The sequence below is a fragment of the Carassius gibelio genome, chromosome B20 (assembly GCF_023724105.1).
Source record: "Carassius gibelio isolate Cgi1373 ecotype wild population from Czech Republic chromosome B20, carGib1.2-hapl.c, whole genome shotgun sequence".
Classification (NCBI taxonomy): domain Eukaryota; kingdom Metazoa; phylum Chordata; class Actinopteri; order Cypriniformes; family Cyprinidae; genus Carassius; species Carassius gibelio.
This window is the reverse complement of record NC_068415.1, coordinates 22,928,053-22,953,545: the sequence shown is the minus strand read 5'-3', so window position 1 is coordinate 22,953,545 and position 25,493 is coordinate 22,928,053. Positions and strand designations below refer to the sequence as shown.

At 38.0% G+C, this 25,493-nt stretch overlaps 1 protein-coding gene across 6 annotated transcripts in view; it reads left to right on the top strand.

Annotated features, from left to right (window-relative positions):
* LOC127983794 (AT-rich interactive domain-containing protein 1B) overlaps positions 1–25,493 on the top strand; it is an 81,334-nt gene that overhangs the window by 20,844 nt on the left and 34,997 nt on the right. For 4 of the 6 annotated variants that reach the window (XM_052586130.1, XM_052586126.1, XM_052586129.1 and 1 more), the window contains exon 4: positions 8,102–8,200. In XM_052586130.1, the coding sequence (XP_052442090.1) occupies positions 8,102–8,200 (99 nt within the window). The remainder of the gene's footprint in view (positions 1–8,101; positions 8,201–25,493) is intronic. The other 2 variants (XM_052586128.1, XM_052586127.1) reach the window with 1 other exon arrangement.

Genomic DNA, 25,493 nt, shown 5'->3' with positions numbered 1-25,493 from the left:
TGTAAAAAAAAAAAAGCCTTAGATTACGGTCTCAATGACTAAACAATTGCACATCAAAAGTATATATTTTTTAATGATCAAAAAACAGTCTGGTTTTAAACATTTAACACTTTTACTTTCTTCCAGCTGAAGCTGGTTTTAACAGTCTGTGTGTGTACTGTAAATAAATTATAATACTAAAGTATTTGCAGAAGTAGTCCCACACTTTGCTGCTACAGCATTCACCTTTTTCAGGTATCTGTAGGGCAGAAAGAGAGACAGAGAAAGAATAAGCATGTGTATTAATAATATCACCATGTATCATTACTCATGTCATCATTAGAATTATAATAATAATAAACAGGGATCTCCTACATAGGCAAAAATGAGAAATTTATATATTTTTTTTATTTGTCAAGCAATAGGTATTACCTACTTATATTTAACTATATTATTTCAACATTTTCCTGTTATGTCTGTAAAGCTGCTTTGAAACAATATGTAAAAAAAAAAAAAAAAAAAAAGCGCGTGTTCAGCTCACATTTATTTACATGTCCCCTCTGGTTTAATCATTTCTTACGCACCTACTGTAGTTACTGTAACTACACTACATTTGCTCTCACAGACACATTCACAACGGACCCGTAGATCTTCTCCTCTTCTCTTTGTGCAGTCTGAATCAAAACATCGTCATGCGCTGGCGAACGTAAAGTTAGCCTACTGTTACCGGAAGATTACGGAATCAATTCGAAGTTGAATGGTTAACGTTAGTGTCATGAACACACCGCTGTCAATTTTGAGAAGCACCACCTTCAAACAAGTTAATAGCAAGCATTTAAGGGGCCTGCTAAAAAGGAAGCTATATTAGCGTTAGAGTAACATAACCAGCCTGAATTCACCAAATTGTGCTCTGGACCTGAGGGTAGCCTTCTCTTCCTTGCTTCTCTCTTAATTATCATCAGCTGGACTAGCGCTATCGCTCGCTTCTTACAACGGGACAGATACATGTTTGCTGCTGACCGAAAGGAGGAACAACAGACTATTAAAACTCCGCCAACGCCATAGCGCAGCGCAAATCGCGTTGTATCTGAAGGGCAACGCTGAACCCAGCATACCGCGTCCTGTGTGAAAGGACCATTACGCGGTCATTATGTGGGAAACACACCGCAATAGAATAAGAATAATTTTAATGCTAACGTTATAGTTTGACCTCTTATTAACGTTCGCGCTCTTCCACTAATAAACATGGTATTAGCTTTGTGGCTAATCTAATATAGCAATGCATGAGCGGCTGTAAGTGATGTTGCAGAATATTTAGAAGTGATAATGATAGGACCGTTAGCTAGAACTACCACACCGTTTTTATATACAGTGTATGAACTAAATCTACAATCATTTCACATGACGAACGACAGACTCACCTGGGTGGCTTGGCTGTCCTTCTGTAGTGAATTTCTGGCGCTGTTGTCAACTCTGGAGTTGCAGACCGCCCTCTGGTGGGCAAAGTATGCAACACTCATAACATGAGTGAAGCATGAGACTCTGTTTTTTCATGTTTCATCGGCCGTTATAAACGCCGATGCCGATTTAAATGCAATTAGCTCATATCGGCCGATAATATCGGCCGGCCGATATATCGGTCGGGCTCTACTAAAGTGTCCTTGTCCTCATCTGAAGACCCTCAAAAGAATTTTCACTAGATATTTTTTGGGAAAAAACTTCACATTGTTGGGAAAAACTCTCTGATCTATGAGATATCAGCTTTTCAGATATCAGAGTCATGTGTGCCACAACAATATTCCTGGCACATGCTGGGCTTCGGATATTATTGATAACATTTCCTGTATGTCATATTTTAGAAGGAAAGAAAGAAAATTGAACATTAAGAAAATGACGACTATCTTTTAGGAACATTAAGTATTTTCATGACAATTAATTTCAGCCCCAAATTCTCATTACTGTAATATGAAAAAATCCAACTTTTTTTATTGTATTTTTTTTAATGAATATTAACATAAGGCAGTACAACCCTTACTGCTATATTTAAATATAAATGTAAATATATTTTTGTAATGGATAATGAGGATGCAATTTTTCTGTATTGCGTCAAGAATGAGATTTGTCTGTACTAAAGTAATAAAAAAAAAAAAGTATATTTAGTCTGCACAATATAGCAATTAGCTCCACCTCTTGTACTCTCTCATTCTCTCTTGCTCACATGGTTAAGCATCTACAGAAACACAGCTTTTTTCTGTTACACATAGCTTGTTCTTAACAGGCTGCAGCACACACACTCCAACAGTTTGGAGAAAGCAGTAATAAGAAACTGGCCTTGAGTGGATGTCTCAGAGGTGTGTGTGTAATATCAGCGAGGACAGCACTGCCGTGCGCCTCATATTGCTATCACATTCTCTGTTTACTCCCTGGACCTTAAAGGCATTATTTTCATTTTCTCTTATATGACACTGAGGCTGATTGAGAAAAACGGTTTCATTTTCTTCCTCTGTGCCGTTGCTTCCAGTATCTCTGACAAAAGAGATAGTGGCGAGGAGAAACACTGCAGCAAGTGGGAGATACAGTGGGCTCTATGTCTGAGAGAACACTGAGAAAGTTTGGGAATTTTCAGTTTAAACTGAAAAAAGTTAGTTAACTTGAAGACGAAATAAACACTGTAATGATATAACCTTTGTAATCATCGGGAAGAAGGAGGCGGGAACCGGCGCACAATCAAATAACACTTTAATATTCAAAATAAACACCCAAACAGAAAACATAAATAAAAAGCCAAACATAAAATATGATCCCAGGCCTGGTCCTCTCTCGTCCTTCACTATAGTCGCTCCAGTTTTATATCCTTCCATCTCCTACGTGGGACTCGATACTGGCGGTGGGGCGCAGGTGCAGCTCATCTCTAATCACTACACCTGGCCTCACTCCTCGTTCCCACGCCTCTCGGACCCGCCCCACTCGCCACAAACACTATTCAGTGCTAATAAAAATAAGAAAATGTCTGGCACTGATCATGTGAACTCCTTTGGCAAAAGGAAGTTAATGCAGCTTTCAGTGAAGCAAAAATGGAAAAACCCAAATACTTTTTATTCAAATCGTTACACTGAAAACAATTTGTAAAAGAAACATTTGTATTCAATTAGAATAGAACGCAAGACAGGATCCTTTTAACTAGTGGTCTCAAACTTTTGGAGCTGCTGTATTTTCAAAATGCGATGAATAGAATACTGGAGTAGAGAGGATATAATGAATTATAAACATCCTGCAACTTAATAAAGCTATTCTGCCAGCTAGCAAATGAACCAACCCTAAATAACCGCTTTCCAAACATATTTTATTGATCATTTTATAATATCAAACAAAACTGCCACAATAATATACAAATTCCGTTATTCATCACAAAATTCCAGACCCAGCTAAATTAATTTTATTTCAGATTTAAATGAATCTAAATTCATTTTATTTCAATTTATTAATTATTGACTTAGTGGGTGAGAACTGTCACTATATTAAGGGGTAGTATTAGGATGCTTTCATCCTGGAGGTTATGCCAGGGAATGGTGCCAGTCCATTGATTTTATTGGGGGTTTACAAGGACGTAGAGAAAAAACGCAAAGGTTTGCAAAAGTAACGCTCCAAGCTGCAGCCAGTAGTTGAGGAAACTTTTGCTGTAATGCACTTGTATACATCTGGAGCCGGTTGCACCAGCTGTGCATAGGTTACAACTTAGCCTAGTTTTGATTTAAAGGCCACGATATACTTCAAATGAAATTGTAGAATGAACTGAAATGACGTCATTTCATACAAAATCAAGGTCAAAACAAAGTTTGTTTAGATCCATTTTGGCAGTTCAAAACAGCTCACAAAAGCAAACTTTTTAGGGAGAGTTTGTTTTGGTTCTTAAACACTTTTGAGCTACCATTGGTCCGTGGCGATTACGCAGTCGGTGGGTGTGTTCTGGATTTTTCGGACTGTAAGTCGCACCTGAATATAAGTCACATCAGTCCAAAAATACGTCATGACGAGGAAAAAAACATATATAAGTCGCACTGGACTATAAGTCGCATTTATTTAGAACCAAGAACCAAGAGAAAACATTACCGTCTACAGCACTACAGGAGCACTGAGCAGCATAGAGCGCCCTCTCGCGGCTGTAGACGGTAATGTTTTCTCTTGGTTAATTTCTCTTGGTTCATTTCTTTCGGTTCATGTCAAACTAATTTTGATAAATAAGTCGCACCTGACTATAAGTCGCAGGACCAGCCAAACTATGAAAAAAAGTGTGACTTATAGTCCAGAAAATACGGTATATTCACACATACCAAAATATTTTTTGTTCATAAGTAATAATTTAAGAACGGCTGATGTAACCAATCCCTGTTGACCAATGAGAATTTCATACAGACGAGTCCAGTCGTGGTTTCAGAAATCACTGTATCCCACTCTTGATTTCAAACTGACCAAGCTTTTAGCCTTTTGTAGTGGTTAAATACTCAGGTAGATTTAATGCCCTTTACTCAAAGGCGACTCAAAAAGAAACCATCTGGCCAAGTTTGCATACATTTTACAACATAATGTGATTTCTAATATACATTTTTATCTGACATACTACTCTAGGATGTGGCGTTCTGTTCTGCAAATGATAGTTCATCGCCGAATCACCTGAAGGCTGTTTAATGTTAGCTGCTAAACAAGCTCTCCTCCTCATCCCCAGAGTTACTGTCCTTAGTCTGGTTAAAATCAGCCGTTAAATCAAAGCACTGGCTTTCATTAGAGCTTTACAGAATAATCTCATATTGACCCCCAGCCTGACGTTCTCCTCTACTTGCCTTATATCGTCAATTAGCACCATGTGCTGGCCATGAAAGGTACATTTAGCTGACCCAGTCTCACATCTGCTGACCATACCATTTATAAAAGTCTGGCTGGTTTCAGGACAAGGCTTTTTGTGTGTGTGTAATTAAATGGCAAGACAACATGAAAACAGCATTCACAATTACTGGTAGACCAATTTGTGATTTTAAAAGGATCCCTGTTAGATGACTATGATATTATTCTGTAATTGTATTGTTCTTTTTCCTCATGGCCTTGGTAACAACAGAAAAAAAAATTCTTTACAATAGCACACACTGATGAATCAGACACAAATAAGACCAGGGACGTTTATTAAGAAAGCAAATACTGTCAAATTTGGTTTCATGTTGTCTTAAAAGAGACAATATGTCCCTCACGCGCTGACTAAACATCAAACTGCTCAGGGATGATGCAATTTCAGACAAGCCATTACAATAGAGCATTAATCACACTGAAGGGATGTTTTCCGCTTTATCTGTAGCTCAAAGAACGATCCATTAATCATTGTGCTGAAACCGTGGAGCCACAAGGGACTCAAAAACCATAAAAAGATGGATTTGATGTTTTCATGGACATGTTGAGTTTTACGAGTCTCAGATGCGTTTGTCTGCTTACAGCGACGTTTTTATCGAGACACACCCTGTGTAAACACGTTTCGTTCAACACAAACCTTCAGTTTAACGAAAACATGAATTATATGAAGAAATAAAACAGAAAGCTCTGACTCGGATCAGAACATATTGACCTCAAAAATCCTTCCTGAGGCAATTGGAGCTACTCCATTTGATTGGTTTCGTTTATATTTTGTAAGCCTATCAAACATCCATAAACAGAAGAAAAGAGGGAGAGAAGGGAAAAATCTATCAATTTAGTTTACTCTTCTCATTAATTTTAGTTGATTATGAATATTGGTAGTAGGAAAAGGTGGGAACTAGTTGCTGAAGCCACGCCCACTTAGCTCGACGGCTGTCAGCAGCAGCAATCCACCTGTCACTCAATTGGCCACTCCCTTAATTATGCAGAATTTTAAGTCTTAATATAATTTAAATGGATTAGTTATAAAAATAAAAAAAAACATTACCCTCCTCACAGTTGTCATGAAAGGCAAAATTAGCTACCGTACATATATCATAATCTACTGGACCGATTTACCAAAATGAACCAGGCTGTAAACATGTTTTTTTCTGCTGTAAAGTTGGCCATTTTAACAGCGGCCAGTTGACGGATTACCGTTTAAGTCCGTGTTCTTCTGTGTTGGCTTCACGAGAGAGCGCGGGAGGTTGCCGCTAAGTCTGGTGACGTCACATGTGTTTTTGATGTCTGGTTAAACTGGGAAAAATTTAATGTTTTTGACCCTTGTTTTTTACACCTGTATTTAGCATTCAGACAGATTAAGGGTTTCATGTAATGTTTTCATTTAATGCAACGCATAAATATTTAACTAGGAGTATATTTAATGGACATTTTGAGGTGATATTTAAATCTATAAATCAATTGTAGTAAAATTCCCCCAACAGTTTTATTGACTGCTGGAATTGTTTGTTAATGTGACAGCGCTAAATGCCATAGTGAAAGGGATTTTTTTGAATTTGAGAGAAAAGGCATGTGTCACACGGGAGGTATTACATAGTTTTCCTGCAACGCGGTGAATCTCGGAGGTCTCGCTGTCCGTTATCGGAGTGGAGCAGCTGTTATGGTTCTGAATCAGCACATGCCTGAGCGGTGATGTAATGGCCCAACTGTAAACAGCCGTCTGTGTGTGTGGCCTGGCCATGACCCAGAGTCAATACACACACACACACACACACAGCTCCGTTTGGCTCGGGAATGCCCCATTCCTTTTTTTTCCTTTTTTTTCTTTGTCTGGTGTTTTTTCCACTGTTGAATGAAGTGAGCAGGGAAGGCGTTCTGCTGATGTTTGTATACATGAGTGGATTGCGGGCAGGGCGACCTTAATTGGCACACTTTCAACCCCCTTTTTTTCAAGTCTGTTTTCTTTTCCAAAGTGTATTTGCTGAGGGAAGTCAAGTATCCACTTTTCTTCAAAAGATGCTGTTATTAATTTTCTTTTGGCCTGATACCAATAGTTATTGGGATTTTTGGCTCAGATTGCTGTAGACTTTAAAGGGATACTTTTTTTCTCCTCTTGTAGAACACAGATTTGTATTTGTTTTTTTCTTGACATTTAGTTGTAAGTTCTGCTTGTCAGTAAATTGATTGGCTGACACAGGTTTTGTCAGTAATGTCTACCATATTGGCCATCATTTTAAAGCAAAAGTGTTTTGGGAATTTATGGCTGTTATGGTTTTAATACCAAACTTTTGGAATAATTAGGAAGTTAAAAGAAGTCTCTTATACTCACTTAAGTCACTCACATTCTAATTTGCTGATTTGCTGATCAAGATATATTTCCTCTTATGAATGAATGTCAACAACAGGTTTTTTGTTACATACAAAATGTATAGTAACGTACCGCTCCAGATCTGTGGAAGAAAAGTACAAAGGAACACAGATGCTCATGTAGCTTGAGCTAAACAAATGAAATATAATCAATCTAGTGGACAAACCCTCGGAAAGACATTTATAATGTTATAAACATTTCTGATTCAAATAAATGCTGTTCAGTGAACTTTGTTAATCAGAGAATCTTCAAAAAATGTATCATGGTTCCCACAAAAATTTTCAACATTTGATAATGTTTCTTGCGCACCATATCAGTTTAATAGAAAGATTTTTGAAGGATTATGCAATGCTGAAGACCTGACTAAATTTTGAAAGTGTGTTAAAATTGAAATAATATTTCACATTTTTACTATTTTTCCTACACGTTCTAATATATTTATTGCAGTTCTGTATTATTACGTCTCATAGAACTGTTACCCAGTTATTTGGACATTCACCCTTCAGAATTCAGAATTGGTGTGAGGGCTTTTGCTGTAATGCATTGTTTCAGCGTACTTTTACTGTTGATTTCAGTGCACAATTTGCGTTTCAGCCGTTAGATATGCTTCACTATTTCTGCGTGAACAGCCGTTCTGCTTGTGTGAATCACAAGTCTGTGGATAAAGCAAAATTATGGGCTGGTGTCATCACGCTGTCTGCGACTGTCTAATTACCTTATTCTGTGTGAATCAAGGCCTGCTAATGTACAGTACCATGACACAACTATCTGGGCGGTTTGAGTCCTTCAGTAGCTGCATTATTATTTTATTTTTCTTGTTTTTTTTTTTCCTTGAGTCTTCCTCTCTTTTCTCCCTAGGAGACTCTGCAGGAGGGATATGGTAGCAGGGGCCAGTCTGGGAAACCAAACCACGATGACATGAGTCTTACTCAGCAGGATCGCCCGTCCAGCCTCCCGGTGAGACATTACAGTCCCAAATTAGTCTGAGATTTTAAAGACTGTTTGACCTAGGTGTTTAATAATGACTTATTTTTCTAGAAATACTTTTACGAGTTCTCTGTATTTATTTCTCAAGTGGATATAGTAGTATAGTATAGCGATATCACCAACACCAGATCACAAAAACAGAAAATGCCATTACTGCCTCCACTCGCACGTAAAAAGATTTCTGGTTGTACGTTGCACTGTTGTTTGCCTTTTCAGAGCTCTATTTTCCAGTGCTTTAGTTGTGGCTATTAATCAGAATTGGATACTTTTTCAAAACCCTCTTTTGCGCTTTGTTGCAACCAAATTGTCTGCACTAGTTTTTTCTCAACTTGTTGGTCTTGACCAAAAATGAATTGCAGGTCTGTTCTGATGGAGTCCTGGACAGTGGGAATAACAATGCTAAATGCAACTAAGGGGCTGTTTACGCGACAACATTTTCAGCCAAAAACGGCAAACTTATGCGTTTTGCCTATTCGCTTGGGGACTGAACATGCATATTTTTGAAAATGGGTTTCAAAGTGCAAGTTTTTGAAATGGCACCATTATCATTTCCGTACGTAGTTGTGTTAGGTATGTAGACTTGCGAAGTATGTTTGGATTTTAAAGGCAAGCGCGAACAAACAACACAACAGTGGCAGAGTACATGGTACTGTTGTTGCTGGTCAAGAGTTGGCTAACGCTTCTTCAGCAAAGTGTGGATTTACTTCACCAGTATTACAGCCAACAGCAGAGATGCATCATATGCAACATACATACAAGGTGATAGCGCCAACTATTGGCCTGGCATGCGTTATAAAGCGTTTTTGGCCGTTTTCGTGGATATGTGTAAATGATAATCATTTTGAAAATGTTGTTGTGTATACATGAAACTTTTTAAAAACACAAAGTGAAAATTTTACGGTGTTTGACTACATCGTTGCAGTAGCCTAATAAATTTAAACTCACCATATAAAAATAAATTTGCTTGTCATCTTTTAAAAAGGAGGAGAAAATGTTTTCCATAACGTATGCTGTTGACAAACAAACTATTTTTCACTGGATAATCAACAGGCAGATATTTATTACATTTTAATTTAGATTTATTTATTTATTTATTAAATATTTTGTTGATTCATTTTAAAAATTTTAAGATGAATATATACATACATATGTGTGTGTGTGTGTATTAGCAGCATTTTACCTTCTATTGAACAAAAAGTTCACCCAAAAAGAAGGTTATGTCATAATTTTCTCTTTATTGAGACTTTTTCTCTTTGGAACATGAAAAGAGATGTTAAGCAGAAAGTTCATACAGTAAATACAGTTAATGGTCAGTGGCTATCAAGTTTCAAAAAAAAAAAAAATTCACTGTAAAAAACGATTGGTCCTAAACCCAGACCAAGACTTTCTTTTCTTTTAGGAACATGAAAAGAGCTGTTAAGCATAATGTTCATTTTGCTCTTTTTCGTACAATGAACACATTTTGAGGCCACTGGCTGTTCCAATAATCAAAAAAAAGTCATCTTCACTGTGATTACGTTACGTGATTACACAGGAACGAGTGGCTTGTCAGTTATATTTGGTGATATGTAACTTCACTTGACATATAGGAACCACTTGAGTTTTTGTTCCACCGAAGAATGAGGTCAAATTGGGTTGGGAACAACATAAGGGTGAATAAATTCATTTTGGTAAACTGTTTCTTACAGTATGATATTATCCTTTCTTCACTGATCCGTAAAGTTTTTCTCAAGGCTCAGTTGTTTTATGAGGATTTCCGAGTTGCTTAAGGAATTCCAGTTACCATCCATTTCCTAAAAATAGTCCTTCAACCTGCTGCACTCATAAAGCTCTCGGTGTTTCCAGTGAGCAGAGAGTCAGAAGACACTGCATGGGTATTTAAACGAGAAGAACGGCAGTCTCTGGTGCTGTCATGATGGGTTTCCCGCAGGGGTTTGATGACTGAGGTAATGTTGTTTAAAAGCCCCAGCGGCTGCTGGTATCATGCCGGCAAACCTATTTTTAGATGTGTCTGACACAATGGCCCAGTGAACTCTCAGCCAAGGACAAAGAGAATAACAGCAGAAGGAACGGCCAGTCTGCACTGTGTTTGGATAATTATCCCTCACACAGTAAAGTACTGCACCAGATCCGTGGAAGAAAAGTACAAAGAAACACCAGATGTTCATGTAGCATGAACTACACAAATGAAATAATAAAAATAAAAAAATCTTGTGGAAAAACCTTTGAAAACATGGGTTGAAGACCACAGAGAACCTATTTTTCAGCCTTAGCTGTACTTGTATCCACCACAAGTCATAACATAACAAAGGAAGATATGAACTGATGTTTTACTAAAGTATTCCTACAATTAAATTAAGAATAGAAGTAGGATCAGCATGATGGCAATAAGAAAAAATAACATCTGTCATGAATGAAGCAAGTTTTGGAGCTTTATGTGTCAGTGGCTGGAGGAAATTTGCCCTTTCTTCTTCTCCACCTGGTCGTGCTTCAAATTATGCAATCCCCATGAAATCTGACGTGGTTTTTAAACACATTGTCTCTTTATTTATGAAATCATAAGTAATCCACCTTACTAGCACCAAAAACAGTGTGCGCTTTGCACGGCATAATCCGCTGTCATGCTTCCTGCTGCAGAAAGTCCTTGAAAATGATTTTTGAAGCCAACATTTTTGAAGCAAGGTATGATAGTGGATGTTGACGTGGCCTTCAATGTGGCTACATTTACCCTTGGAGATCTAGAGCTCCTGACATCTCATATAAAGTACCCTTTGAAATGGGAAACAGCCTTGAAAATATGTGCTACAGGCAGAACTGTAAAAACATCTCCCATGTGGATGTACAGTGTAGTTTATGCATTATGTATTTTAAAGATCCCATAAAATCATGTGATACTGTTTTTACAATATCAATAAGCAGAAAGTGAATACTAAGTAACATACATTTTAGACGCAAGTTACTTTTGTCCATTTCTTTCTCCGCTGATAAAAATAGTTCCAAACTGAATCGACCGCAGATGTGTTTTGTTCCTGAAGGAATTACTTGAGGGAATAATTCAATGACTCGCTTGTGATGGCAGCCATTTATTTTGGTCTCAAATCAGTGTTTTTGAACAAACTGGTTGAGTGAATGATTCAATGACTCACTCGAATACTAATGTTGCCTGCACTAACCACTAACCCACACACTGTCCAGAATGTTGCAAACACAGACAAGTGGAGCAATGTAAACGTTGAAACTCTGTTGTACGAAATATCAGCACTTTTGGTTAACTAGACAGAACTTACTGTCATATATTGCAGAATTCATACACAGTCTTCTGCTAATCTTAACCTTTTCACTCACTGTGCAGCGTCAGATGAGTCGAGTCGTCTCTTTGATGATATTAATTGTGATGGCTGTATCACATTGCGGCACTGCTGCTGGGGTAAACACGTCCAGATACTCCTGGATCATTTGTACATGAAGGAGCTGCGGTTTTCTATTTGTTTTTTGTTTTGATTGATATATTAAACTTTTAGACACAGGGAGGCTTTAGCACTGAACCGCTGTCGGCTGAACACATTTACTCTGTCAACATATGGCTTTCAAATATAATTTACAAATCCAGTATTTGTCTGATATCTGCTAGTCTGACTGACATGTGAATCTCAAGCCTAAGAAACACAATTAGATATGTCTTAATGTAATTTGAATATTAGAGACCAGACAAATGTGTCAAAAACTGTGCTACAGACTTGGTCCAGGAGAGATTATTCAACATCGCTTGTCCGAATGTGTATCTCCTTCAAAGTGTTAACTGCCCTCCAGTCTATCAATCTCTGAGAGCTTTATGAAGACGCTGCTCAAGATCCTGGTGGTGAGCTGACCTTGTTTGGGTGCTTCTGTGCCGGTAGAGGCTCTTGATGGTTCAACCTTTCAGATGTGTCTGTGGGCTGTCATTTTTCTTCTCTGTGGGGTTTTATGTCTGGATTTTTTGGCAACTTCTCAGTCTTTCAAACATTTTATTTTTACTGTTTACTTCACATCCTGTCTAATATTGTGTCTGATAATTCATTCTTAGGGTGGACGTTGCGATATCCCATACATGAAAAACATAGCACGATTTTCTACTTCCAAAGAATATATTAGAAAACGAGAGAAAGATATCTATCTCTATTTGTCATTTTGGAGTTAAATGTAATTATTAGCAAAATATGACTTTTTTTTTCCCCAAGTATTGAAGTTCATAAAGAACAAAGAAAAAAAAAAAGAGACGCAGATGAAAATAGTAGTGCTTGAGGTTTAACAGACAGCATCCGGAGTTCAAGCAAATGCGCAAAAATAGATGAAGAATAATACAAAAATAATTAATTATAAAACTAGTAAAACTATAAAACTATAGTCTTCAATGGATAATTATCATGTCTCAAATAAATAAAGGGACAGTTCACCCAAAAATGAAATGTCTGTTATCATTTACTCACCCTCATGTTGTTCCAAACCTGTCTGACTTTTTTGTTTGTCGAGCATAAAATATATTTTGAGAAATTTTGAGTTTTTTGTAAATACAAAGCCAATGATGATAAAACTAGTTGGTTCCTAAAATTGTTAAAAACATGTTTAGTAGAAGACAGTTCTTTTATTATTGATTCAATGCTGATGGTTGAGAGAAAAAACTTAAAACCAATTTTTGTTTTATCATTGCTTTTAGACACATTCTTTATTTAAAAAACTATTTTCGTAATATCACTTGTAATCCTACTTTATAATAATTCTTAACTGCTAATTATTTGTAATATTATTTATAATTTGCTAGTGTTATTCTTGTCATTTATGCCATTATTGTAATGTGTTTTTTTGTTTCAGTCTTTGTTTTAAGTAAGTGGCTAGATTTTCCTGTGAATTTTACAGACAAATACACTACAGCATCATTTTATTTGAACTAACCATCTGAATGGTCATTTAAGACATTACTACAGCATTATGTTTCTGTGAAGTCGATTTAGAACTCTGTCCAATGTGAACAGAACTGTATAAGTATAACTGATTAGACTTAAATGTTATTTAAACATAGCTGATGATGTCACTTTGGATAAAAACATCTGCTACACAAGTAAAAAAGTCTTTATTGAAACAATACATAAGTGTGTTACTTTACCTATGAATACTGTTGATATGGCTGTTCTTGGTGAATACTGGTATGAAGGAAACTCATACATGGCCATCTACACACAACCCCTCTCTGTTAGTGTGATGAAGTGTGTCAGCCAAGATGTGTCTGTGAGAGAAGGATTACACCTCTGTAAGAGCTCATCACAGCTGGCTTATCTTTGTGTTGGAGAGAGGGGGAGGTTATAGGAACAACCTCAGTGCTGTTTATCAGTGTATCAAAGCTTCTGTCACCTGCAGTTTGCTCAACGCTCACCTCTGTGAAGGGTAAAACGCTGTTTCTTTGGCAGCCCTTGTGTTGCTGTAATCGTAAATGCCTTTGTCTCAACAGCGAAGCCGTGCGCACACACTCTCACACACATTTTATTCATGTCTCCCCCTGTGTCATCTTTCTGAACAAATATTGCTTTGGTGTTCTGCGTGATTTTTTTAAACCTCTTTTACATGCCTTGGGTATTATGGGCTGGTGGGAATCTCTGTACAGTTTATCCCTTTTTACCTGACGCTTTCCAAGCCTCTCTATGTGCTTGTGTTCAGATCTTCAATGCATTGCAGTTGGGGAAAACATTAAGAGGTGAAATGCGTATGAGCAAGAGCGAGATTGATGGCCTGCGTTTCTCTCGTGGTGGGTTTTGCGCGCTCTGCCTCGAGCCGTGGGCTTTTTCATCATCTTCCATTAAAGAGAATTAGAAATGCGCTTCCTGGCCTCTATTTATTTAATCAAGCACTTCCTTTAAAAGACGAATCAAATAAACATGTGCTGGACCTTGCAGACGTAATTAGACCCCTTTTGGTCTCTCCTAGTCAATTCTTCCTACTTTTTTGCCTTTTCTATTAGAGAAATTGGGTTTAGAAAAAGCTCTCAATGATGATGAATGGTCTTCTCTTACTTGTAGAATCATGGGATCACAGTTTTTTCCCCTCTATTCACAATAAAAGCTGGTTTACTGAAGGTCACAGAGGAGTTGGGTGGCTTTTTTAACTTTCCAATTGTAAATCTGTAAGTTGACGCAGGTGAAGTGACCAGGCGGCACACACTACATGACTTTTCAAATATGAACCAATTTTAAAACACTATGGATCATAAGCTTGCAGACTTCGTAAATAGTTATAGAGGAAAAACCTGCCATAGACTAAATGAGTACACTATATTGTTGTAGACCATAGTTGTACGACTGAGGATTGTACACTTTTGTAATATTTATCTCATAGCGTGGTTGCACTAAAGCATTGACAGGAAACACCTCTTATTACACATATGGTGTACCTTTTTGGAGTCATTTCACCATAGTAACAGTAAAAATCATTAACCATGTGGATTTTGTAGTAAATATATTTTTCTTTCTTTGTGGTAGTCAGATTTATTTAAAATCTTAGCCTGCTTCATATCACAAGGAACAGTGGGTGGGAATTTTAATGAATTAATTTTTGTTTTGGATTTGGTTTTTCAGATGATGGCTTTCATCCTGTTCCGTAGCCATAAATGCCCAGGATTGTAAAAAATTGATTTTTTTTAAGCTTCCTTGTTAATGTCATGTTACTCACAGCATTGTACACTCTCTTATCATATAAAATGCCTAAAGTCTTCCTGTTTATTTCCAGCACAGAAATACTTTTTTATGTATCTCAAGGAATGGCTTCAGTAAAGGTTTTGCTTCGTAAATTCACCTCCTTAACATTTAAGTATCCTTATTGAGAGTTTGTGCAAACATCCACATCGCTGTAATGAGATGCTTTCTTAACTGCTGCTTTCTCACTGCTCAGCAGCATTTACTCTAAAGTGCTATGTCTTCTTCTCTTGAATTTTATCTAGGAGGGCTGAATTACATTATTGTTCTATTGTGCCACAATGGTTAAACTGCATTATTGCATTGTATTGCAACTGCATTATTGCTTGTATTAGGCCATGTCCACACGTACACAGGTATTTTTATAAACAAAGTTTTTACTTTTGTTTAAAAAAAATCTCTGTCCACATAAAAAACATAAACGCATGCTATGAAGGACTGTCAAAAACATGCCAAGCCAACTGGTGGCGATATGATCTTACGTAAAGCCGTGTTGGCCAGTCAGAAGCCTGAAAACTTTTTCAGTAGGCGGAGATAACAGCTCATGCTCTTACATCACAAGCCAAACACCACAACAGGAGTTTTTGAAAATCTTCACCCTGGAGGAGTTTTCAAAAATGTTTTGGTTTCAGTGACCTGGTGCTGCATTTGCGTGTAGATGAACGGCCAAAACAAACAGAAAAGCAGCGGTTTTGAAAATACCCATGTTCGTGCGGACAGGGCCTTCGGTTCATTTGGTCCAAACCAAGGGCAAACAATTATACATTGTAGCGTTTTTCAGCTTTTTTGGTTCCTTTTCGCATTACACTGATTGCTTTGGTCTGAACCAGTTGAAACGAACCAAAATGCAGTCACATGCCCAGATCAGTACTTTATGCAGTTGGGTCTGTTCGAGGTGGGATCACGTTCTCACCACAAACGGACTGCTCCAGAGTTTGTTTGAAAGCGTGCCCAGACCACCTCTTCAAGCAGGTCTAGGTATGTTGTTTGGTCCGCCTTTGGTGCGCATCTGAGTGCGATTGCTGCTTTCACACCTGCCCAAACAAACCACACCAAAGGGGGAAACGAACTCTGGTACGATTCAACCAAACTAAATGAGGCAGGTGTGAAGCACCCTTAGTTTACATGGGATCAAAATACTACTCGACAACAAAAAATTTTGTTGACAATTTTTTTTGTCAACATTTTCATAATTTCGACTAATAATTTCTGCCCTAATATATGATGGAAATACTTAATTCTCGGCCACTGTCTACCTTTTCTGCCATTCAACCGAAGCACAATAAACCGAAACAACGTGCACTATGTTTGTGTGTTTTCATCACACTTTTCCTTTATTGACCACTTCTGTGTCCTGAACATTTTTTAAGACTGTAGATGTGCCTCTTTGAATTGCACACAGTCTAGCCAACTAATGTTTATATGAGAGTCGGAGTTGAGAATTTAGAGCGGTTAATGAGAAAAGGCTGGGAAGACAGATGAGAGCTCAGCACTGCTTTCAGAAGCTGAATATTCAGAACCATAAATAAGATGGAGGCAGAGCATGACTAAATCTGGGTTGGAAAAAAAAAAGGGAAAAGGTTTGTTCTAAAACGTAGTGAGCTGTCTTCTATGGCTGCATCCAAATTGAAATATGACTTCATAGGTGACCATTTTGAGACGTGTTATATGGAAATGGTCATACATTGGGTTTGCTGGACTGGTTTAAGCTGGGAATCACCCTTAAAAGTAATTTAAAATCCTCTCTCTAGACAAGCCTGCACCAGCAAATCAGCTAATTAATGCACAATTCAGCACATAGCTAAACTAAAAACACAAAACAAATATGTATAATAAATCTTTCTCTCACTTCTGCCATCTTGAACAGTTTTTTTTTTTTTTTTTTTTTTGAGCTTGACGCAGTGCATTCTTTGATTGCCTCCTTCACAAAGGATTCATGTTAAGCAGTCTTACAATTTGTCCTGAAGAAAAGCATCTTCTTTTTGGAACAGACTTGGTATTGTGGGGCATGACCGATGCCTTAAAATTCTGCCTATGTAGGCAGCTAGGTTTTTGGGGATTCACAAAGGCTTTTGCTGTATCACTGTGGTGCTTCACTGATCTCTGTTTGGGTTGATCATTTCCACTCCAAAAAAGCAGCTCACTTTCTATCCCTTCTTGCTTTACCCAATCTCTCATATTAGTCCTGCTGTCTACCCTTCATTCGTTTTTGCCTGTGCTCTCGTCACAGACTGGCCGGAAGGAGAGGATTGTGTCTTTCCCGCAATAACACCGCTGCAGAGAGACAGACACGGCCGACTCACTCTCACCATCATTCTGCAGCGCTCTAATTTACTGAGAGCTTGAAAGAATCGTTGTTTATCCCCAAGCCCTGCAGGCTGATCTGTATCCTGTCAATGCGGCCCTCTCCCCCACCATTCCGACGTTCCTCTCCTTCGTTCCACTCTGTCTTCCCGTGCTCCTTTGATTCCACTCCCTCTCTCCGTGCTCCACAACTTGTTCTCCATAATTAGAACGAGCACGAAGGGGATGGAAAATGAGGGAGGGGAGAGAGGCGCCAGGGCCGTGCTGATGAAGCAGACAAGAGAGCCGTCTGATTGGCTGAGCCGTTGGCAGGGGACATCAGGGGGGATGGGAATCTGCGATTCCATTGGCTGAAGCTGCTCTTCGGGGAGGAAGTGAAGGATAGATCGAGGCCTAACTCGGCTGTGTGTGTGCGTCTCGCGCTCGTTTTCTCTCTGAAGCCTCTACAGGGATCCAGGCGGCTCTCATCAACAGCTCATCAAATCAAGCACAGCCTTGCCGTTGTCTACTGTGTCTCACTCACTCGGCAGACGCACACATTAGTCACTGCTTGCGTGAGCGACGAAACACCCCAAGCCCTTTTATGTTTTGTCGAAATCTTTTATCTGTCCTTTTATTTTCCTTCATTAGAGACGTGCGAAATGAGCTACAAAATCAACTAGTCAACAGCTAGTCAACCCATTCGTCTTAAATAATTCTCCTCCCACTTCAGCCCCAGTTTTCTTAGCAAGCTTTGCGTTTAAAACTAGTTAGGTGGAGCACAATGAAATGGTGCTAAATGCAGAATTTTCTCGACATGCCTGGTGTCAAAAAAATGATGGACAGTTGCTGAATATGAACGTGTCTGGTTGTAGCAACCACACGCTTTGGTTAAATATCAAAATGAAAATGTACGACAAAAACTAGTCAACCTCACTAATCAACTATTCGTTGACCCATCCCTGTGTTTCCGCAAAAATGACAAGCTGTCCCATTGCAGCTTGTCAATAAGGAAAGATAATCTGAAAGCTGTTCCGTGCCTCCAGGCGCTCTCATTGCCCATATTAACAATGCTAATTGGTTTAGTGGATCCAATTCTTTTTTTAATTTGGGTTTCAAACAGTCTTGTTTTGTTAATCGATGATAAGGGAATTGTGGTCCGCCTTAGATGGATGACTCTCTGTCAAAGAAAGCGCCACTAAAGCTAAAATGCCAGTAGAAACATGCTCCATCTGTGACCTCCTTCAGACTGTCTGGGGAGATATAAAACCAACGGGCCATCGTTCCTTGTATGGTCACTTGAACCCCAAACCCTAGCCGTTCGCTCAAGCCAAGACCTTGACAAGGAATTCGTTCAGCCAGCGAGACATTGGAGCTTTGTCTCGCTGTAGCTTTACTCTGCGGACCTCTTGAATTTTGACAGGAAATGAAAGATTAATGTCTGCTTTTAACAAAGATTGGATTTGAGGATCACAGAGGGGAAGCTTTTGAATGTTAGTATGCACATAGCACAAGCCCCCTTTCGTTGTAGTATTGAGTCTCAGAGCAGCCGAGCTGGAGTGCGCCATTCAGTTGAGGTAAAGTGGGCTCGTCTCCATCTCTGTTTTCTTTCATCCGTTTATTTCTGTGTTGCTCTGGGGCAGAATAAAATGTGGCCTCTCAGGAATATGCATGTGCTTCAGATGATTATGATATACAGTACTGTCGCTAAAATTCACAAAGCCCAAAATTGGTTTGAGTTGGCCCCTTTTCCCCTGAGCCCGATGAGTGGGGTCTACTTATAGAGCAGTGGTTCCCAAACCTGTTCATGAAGCGCCTCCAACAGTGTATATTTTTTTGGCCTTCCTATTCAAACACTCCTTATTCAGGTCATCAGCTCGTTAGTAGCGACTCCAAGTCCTGGAGTGGGTGTGTCAGATAGAGGAGACATTGACAGTGTGCATTGTTTGGGGGTTTCAGTAACAGAGTTAGGAACCACTGCCATCTAGCTCCTTAGTGGGCCTTTCTCCACACAAAGCCTTGATGTAACCATATAGAAAAACATTTAAAACTTATGCATATGATAAAAAAAAAAAAAAAAAAAAACATGTCCCATCCCATTATCTGATGTTTTAATATAATATCTTTATATTATACAGTATATATTATAGATTAATTATATAATATATAAAAATGTTATGTCTTAAAACATGATCTTAAAACATCATGAAGTGTGGAGAATCACACAATCAATATATATATATATATATATATATATATATATATATATATATATATATATATATATATATATAAAAGAGCCATTTTGAACCCAAGTTCACCTCAAATCCTTTAGTATTTGAGTTTGCAAATTTGTACTTTACTGATCCACATCATGCTTTGAAAAAAGCATTGTCTCAATGATACAATTGTACATTCATTCACAACATATTTTCTTTAGATATCAGAGGAACCTGTTCTAAGTGATGTTTATTTGTCCAGTATTAAAGCTGAAATTATACTTTCCACTCAGGCTCAGTCTGAAAGTTATCCATCATCTTTCCGATTGCAGACAGCTTTTTGAGTGAATAATTTAAATGCTCGAAAACATCCATAGGTCCACAGTTGTCCAAACATGCTCATGATCTATAGGGTACACTTTGAATGGCTAGAATGGAAAACCATTCACAACAACATGGAAAACGAAGTATACTCTGCCTACTAAAGCTCTTGACTCTTTGGAATACAAACCTAGAATACGGTCGTCACTGTATGTGTGTGCAAGAGAAAACATATTTTGAAGACAGATGGTGCTTCCACCTTTGATTTGGGTGAAGAATGGAACATGTGCACCCCAGGATGTAGTTCATCAGCACTGTCTCCCATCGCTAGACTCCCGGCAATTGTTAGCAGACAGCAGACGACGCCCACAGCTGGCATGATGCCACCTTCTACTGTGGAGGGTGGGACTGATCAGTGATTTTTATTTAGGAGCAAATGCAGTTACCCTAAAAAAAAAAAAAACCTCTATGCCGTTCCAACTCAACAATGCAGACACCATGTTAAATTGTAGATAGGCATTTCACACACTCTTTACTGGTAAATTACCATTTAGATGTGTGAACAGAACTTTTTCAGATATACAGCTAAATCAATTCTGTCAAGTTTCCGTTACGTGGAGTTATAACATTACCAGTTGACCTTATGATGTTATGTATGAACAAAGCAGATCCGTCTGACCATTGTGACACATTTCGCAGGTTATTTTTTGTTCATCAGCTTTGCAGTTCTTCCTCACTCTTGGGCAGTTCACATATTTTTTTTACAAGCAAAAATACATTCTGTTTGATCATACTCTAACGCCTGTCACTCAATAGTCATAAAATGTTTTCAGATTGGACAGGTAGTGAAAAGGTTTGCCGATATTTAAAGGTCTTAGTTCAGTCCAGAATAAAAATGTCATCATAATTTCCTCACCCCCATGTCATCCAAGATGTTCAAGTCTTTCTTCAGTCGGAAAAAATCTAAAAAAAACATTCCAGGCCAAACGGGTTGAAGGTCCAAATTGCAGATTCAAAGGGCTCTACATGTTCCCAGTTGCTGAGGAGTAAGCGTCTTATCTAGTGAAACATTTTCCACAACCATTCCCACAATTGCTTGTCTCTGCGATACGTGTCCATGACTTAAGGCTTTATGTAGTCACGTTGGAAAGGTGAAGTTTTTTTCTAGTAGAAGAAATCTTATAGGTTTGAAAATATTTAAACATCCAGGATATGCACACAAACAAACCATTTTAAACAATAAACTGTTACAAAGACGTATAAATATGTTTCGTTCAACATACAACAATTTTTGAATGGTCCTCCTTCTCCACTCTTGTGAACACTGGGTTGGTACTTCCACCTATGCGGCGTGTGACCTTTCCAACGGAAATGTAATGCGTGAAGTTGTAGATGCACATCACATAGCTAGTGCAAGACGAGCATTTGTGAAAAAAAAAAAGTAAATACATTTCTAATTTTCTTAGAAAATGACCGTTTTACTAGCTAAGACCTTCTGCTAAAAACATCTGTTTGGTTTTGATTATCATATATATCACAATGAAATCATGCGTTGAAATCAAGTGTCGGTCACTCTGCATATGAGTACTAAAGTTCTCTTTCATGTCTTACTACGCTTAAACTTTTTTTGTGCTAGGGCTGGGTGATATATGAAAAAAATATATATATCTCGATATTGTCCGATTTTTTTACGATATTCGATATCTCAATATGTTTGCATTTGCATTTAAATAAAAAAAAAAAATATATATATATATAAATACAAAAGACTTATACACTCTCTCTGTCTATATTATGAAAACTGGTAAAAACTAATGAAAAATATTATAAAAGTTAAATTTATATTATTAATTCCTCACTGCCATAGCCTCTGTTTTTCTATGCACACAACAGCGATTGAGTTAGTGCATTTATACAGTGACCACAATCACAAACAATACAATCGAGATCCCATGACAGAACAAAGACCGGCTGAATGATGCTTTTCATTTTGATCGCTAAACTCCAGTCATCAGTCATCAGATCATCTGCGGCAGTGCTTCCGCAATGAGGAGCGGGCGTTTGCGTGCGCATGGTTGCCAGATTGCTTAAAATAAGCTAAACACTGATAACTCTTGATATCTGCCAACTGCACTCATGAGAGTTCATGTAGTAGAGGAATGTAGAGCAGTCCACAATATCATGTTTCCTTTTTGGATGTTTGGTGCGTTCTTTTGTTAAAGTATGCTTGAATTTGAAATATTCGATATTCGCAAAGTTTTCCCGATATAAATTCTGATAAGTATAAACCCCTTTCTCATATCAAGGCGTTCTCAGATACTTGGCAGAATGACGTAGTTCTGCACAGGCCCCTCCCACAATTCTTAATTGACAGTGCTGTCAGTCTTTGGTTTTTAAGCCAAGACACACCCTGATTGATCTGTCATCAGTCCGCATTTAAATGCTGTATCGTGAAAAATAAACATGGCTGATTGCTCATTCTGCTAATACAGAAGTGTCCGTCAACAGTTGTAGGCGGGGCTTGTAAAATGTGACATCACATTGTACAGATTCTGCAAAAGGCTTGTTCTGAGACACAGTTTATGTTTTATAGGGATTAAAAAAGGAGCGGGTAGACTTTTATAATTATAGGGTGATTGTGCACACCCGCTGCCAACACACATTTATGTTCAAACAACATGTAAAAGTGAATTTTGCGTAAAAAATAGCCTTAAATGTGTGTGTCTGTCTTAATTTATTTGCCCTTATAACAACTTTAAACCTATAAGGCTGATTTTCTTCTGTGAAAGACAAGAGATGAGGTATATATAAAGATGTCTAAACAGTATTGGACTGATAGTCTTGTCAGCATGATGTAAGGCCGAGCCCACTAGGGCAGTTGAAACAAGTGCAATTGCAATTCCAGTTTGTGCCAGTAGTGGAACAGAAATAAAACTGAAACGGAGGAGTGCAGTTTTTAAAACCCATTTTCTTCAGCACAGGGCTCAGTGTGCAGGTTGGAGCCCTGGGTCCTGGTGAGATATGATGGCTGGGATGACTTTGACAGGCCACCTGCTGAGCGAGTCTGATCAGCCATAGACGTCTCCTATCACTGCTGTCGACTGAAGCACTGACATCAGCCACAACAGAAAGCCACTGTCACACTTCAGTGTTTAATAGGCTGTGAATGGGAGCTGCACACAGTGACGTGTGTATATGTGATGGTAGCAATTTTACATGCTCTATCAGACAGCTCTTTGATGCTACCACTGACAAGATGAGATATGATGAGGTGACGGGAGATCTGACATCCCCCCTCTCTCTCTCACACACAGCTCTATCAGTTCGGTTCCTCGTACAAAGACAGAGAATTTCTCATTATCACGCAGTGCGGATAAAGTCATCTTTTGTTGTCCATTCTTTTTTGTTGTTTCGTTTTATCTGTGTGTCTTAAAAGGGATGCAGCTTCATTCATTTCTCCCTATAAACACACACTCTTGCTGTAATGATCTGTCTGTCTCAGTCTCTACTGTCCTATTGATTTCCTTTATAGTTTTTCCATTATGTATTTGGGATTGTCGCTATTACTATTCGTCCAACAGACTACTAATAGATTAGTAAGTTTGACTAGTTTTTTGGTGGGGGTTTTGATGTTTTAAGCAGTGGTGCTTTAATTAGCGTTTCGTCTGCATGCTCTGCTTTAGATGTTAGACAGTTTGTACAGTTAAACTCTCTTGGGAAAATTTGCATTTGCAAATTACAAAGCCTCTTTCATGCATCCTATCTTTTGTTGTTTCTTGAGTATCCCACCATGAGTGTTGCATTTTTAGATGTTTTCAAGTAAAAAGTAGTTTAACTTGATTTTATTTATTTATTTTTAAGAAAACAAAGTGACTTGCATTCTATCCAGTCCATTTTTTTCTTTTTCTTTTTTTATGCAGCATGTCCTATGTAAGTACCCACTAAGAAACATGTACAATCTGGTCAGGTGAACCCAAAACCAGTTAGACAATGGGTCTCTTTCTTTGTTGATCCAATATGTTGTATTGCACATCCCTATTATGTAATAAAGTAGATCTGGTCCAGAATGTTAATGGAGTCATGCAGTGTTCAGCCAGTGCCGTTATCGTGTCATTAAACATGTCAAATGTTTGATTATACTGCAATGATTTGTTTAAAGACGCTTTGTAAAGTAAACATTGAGTGCAGTTCATCAGTGACCACACACTTGGTTCTGGGAGTATTTTTCTCACTCGTTTTCTCTGCGAGTATTTCAAAACAATCAGTAAAGAGTTGAACTTAACCCAACCAGCTTCAAGATTAATCACAACATTACAGCATTTCCTTAGAAACAAAGGAGCTAAACTATCTACCTAGTGTATGAGAGAATGAATAAAGTTCTTATATACCATAAAGCACAAATGGTTTTCACTTTTTATGCTTTTTCGTTCCATACACACAATCATATATTCCGTTGGCCACTTTATATCCATGACGTCAAGTGATAAACATGCTCCATTGCTTGAAGATGACATATAGAGAAAAAAAAGACAATGTTACCATTAGCTTTGATCTATTATCAGTTCATCTCCCAAATTAGTATTGGCTGAAAAAAACTGTTAATGGATACTATTTTTAGGGTTATATATATATACATCAAATAAATGCAGCCTTGGTGAACAACCTAAACCTTTGGTAGTGTATCATCATGGAAGGTCTATCTTGAAAGGTTTAAACTTTATCAGTAAAAATCAATTTCACTATGGAGATTTTGAATGACCTTTTTATTTCCTGAACCCCGCTGTTTCGCTCTGTTGGTGTGATCACACCCACTGTGGTTAAAGTCTTTGCCATTCACGCTTAGGCATGCGTCACTTTTTTTTTTTTTTTCCAAGCACTGAGTAAACTACAGAGTTCATCTCCCAGCCTACCAGTGGTGTGAAATATATACCATTTTACATCAGAAGTATAGACCCTATCTGTGTCACAGTCATTTTTTTAGTATGAAGACTTATTATTGTTGCCTTCTCCTGTCAGAAAGATACATATTTTCCCTCCATCTCTCTTGCGGTTGCTTAATCCACCTCCACTCCTGGCTCCAGCTCGCTCTCTGTGTCTGGGGAACGCTTTCGTCAAACCCAATATGTCAGCCTCTTTTCAGATTGTCAGGCATCACAACAGGGGAAGAGAATTCCTCCGTCAGCGCATTATGTGTGTGTGTGTGTGTGTGTGTGTCAGTGTGTGTGTGTCGTGTGCACTCGTATTGCCTCACGGCCCCTCTCCCTCACTGATGTGCGACTATCTATTGTCTCTTCTTATGACTGGCTGGAGCACAAAAGCCCTTAAGTGCTCTAGCATCCATTTTTTGGATTTCTTCTCCTGGGGTTTCAACAGAAGACATTTATATATTTTTTTTGCTATAAAAGAAAAAAAAATCTTCCCATTATTAATTGAGTCTACACTATGCCCTGCCTGAAAGATGTTATCAACCAATTGTACTGACCTTATCATGTGGTACAGTCCACCATATTGCTTTTACTTACAGTATGTCTAGGTTATTCTTGTGTGTTTGCATAGTTTTAAATTAAAATTGCAGGCGTTATATTAGTTATTTAAAAAATATAATACAATAAAATATAATATAATAAATTTGCACTAAGTGGAAATAGCAAATTTCGTTAGTTATAGATGCTAGATAGCTAGATTCTGTTTACAATGTTAAAATATTTTATTTTTTATTTT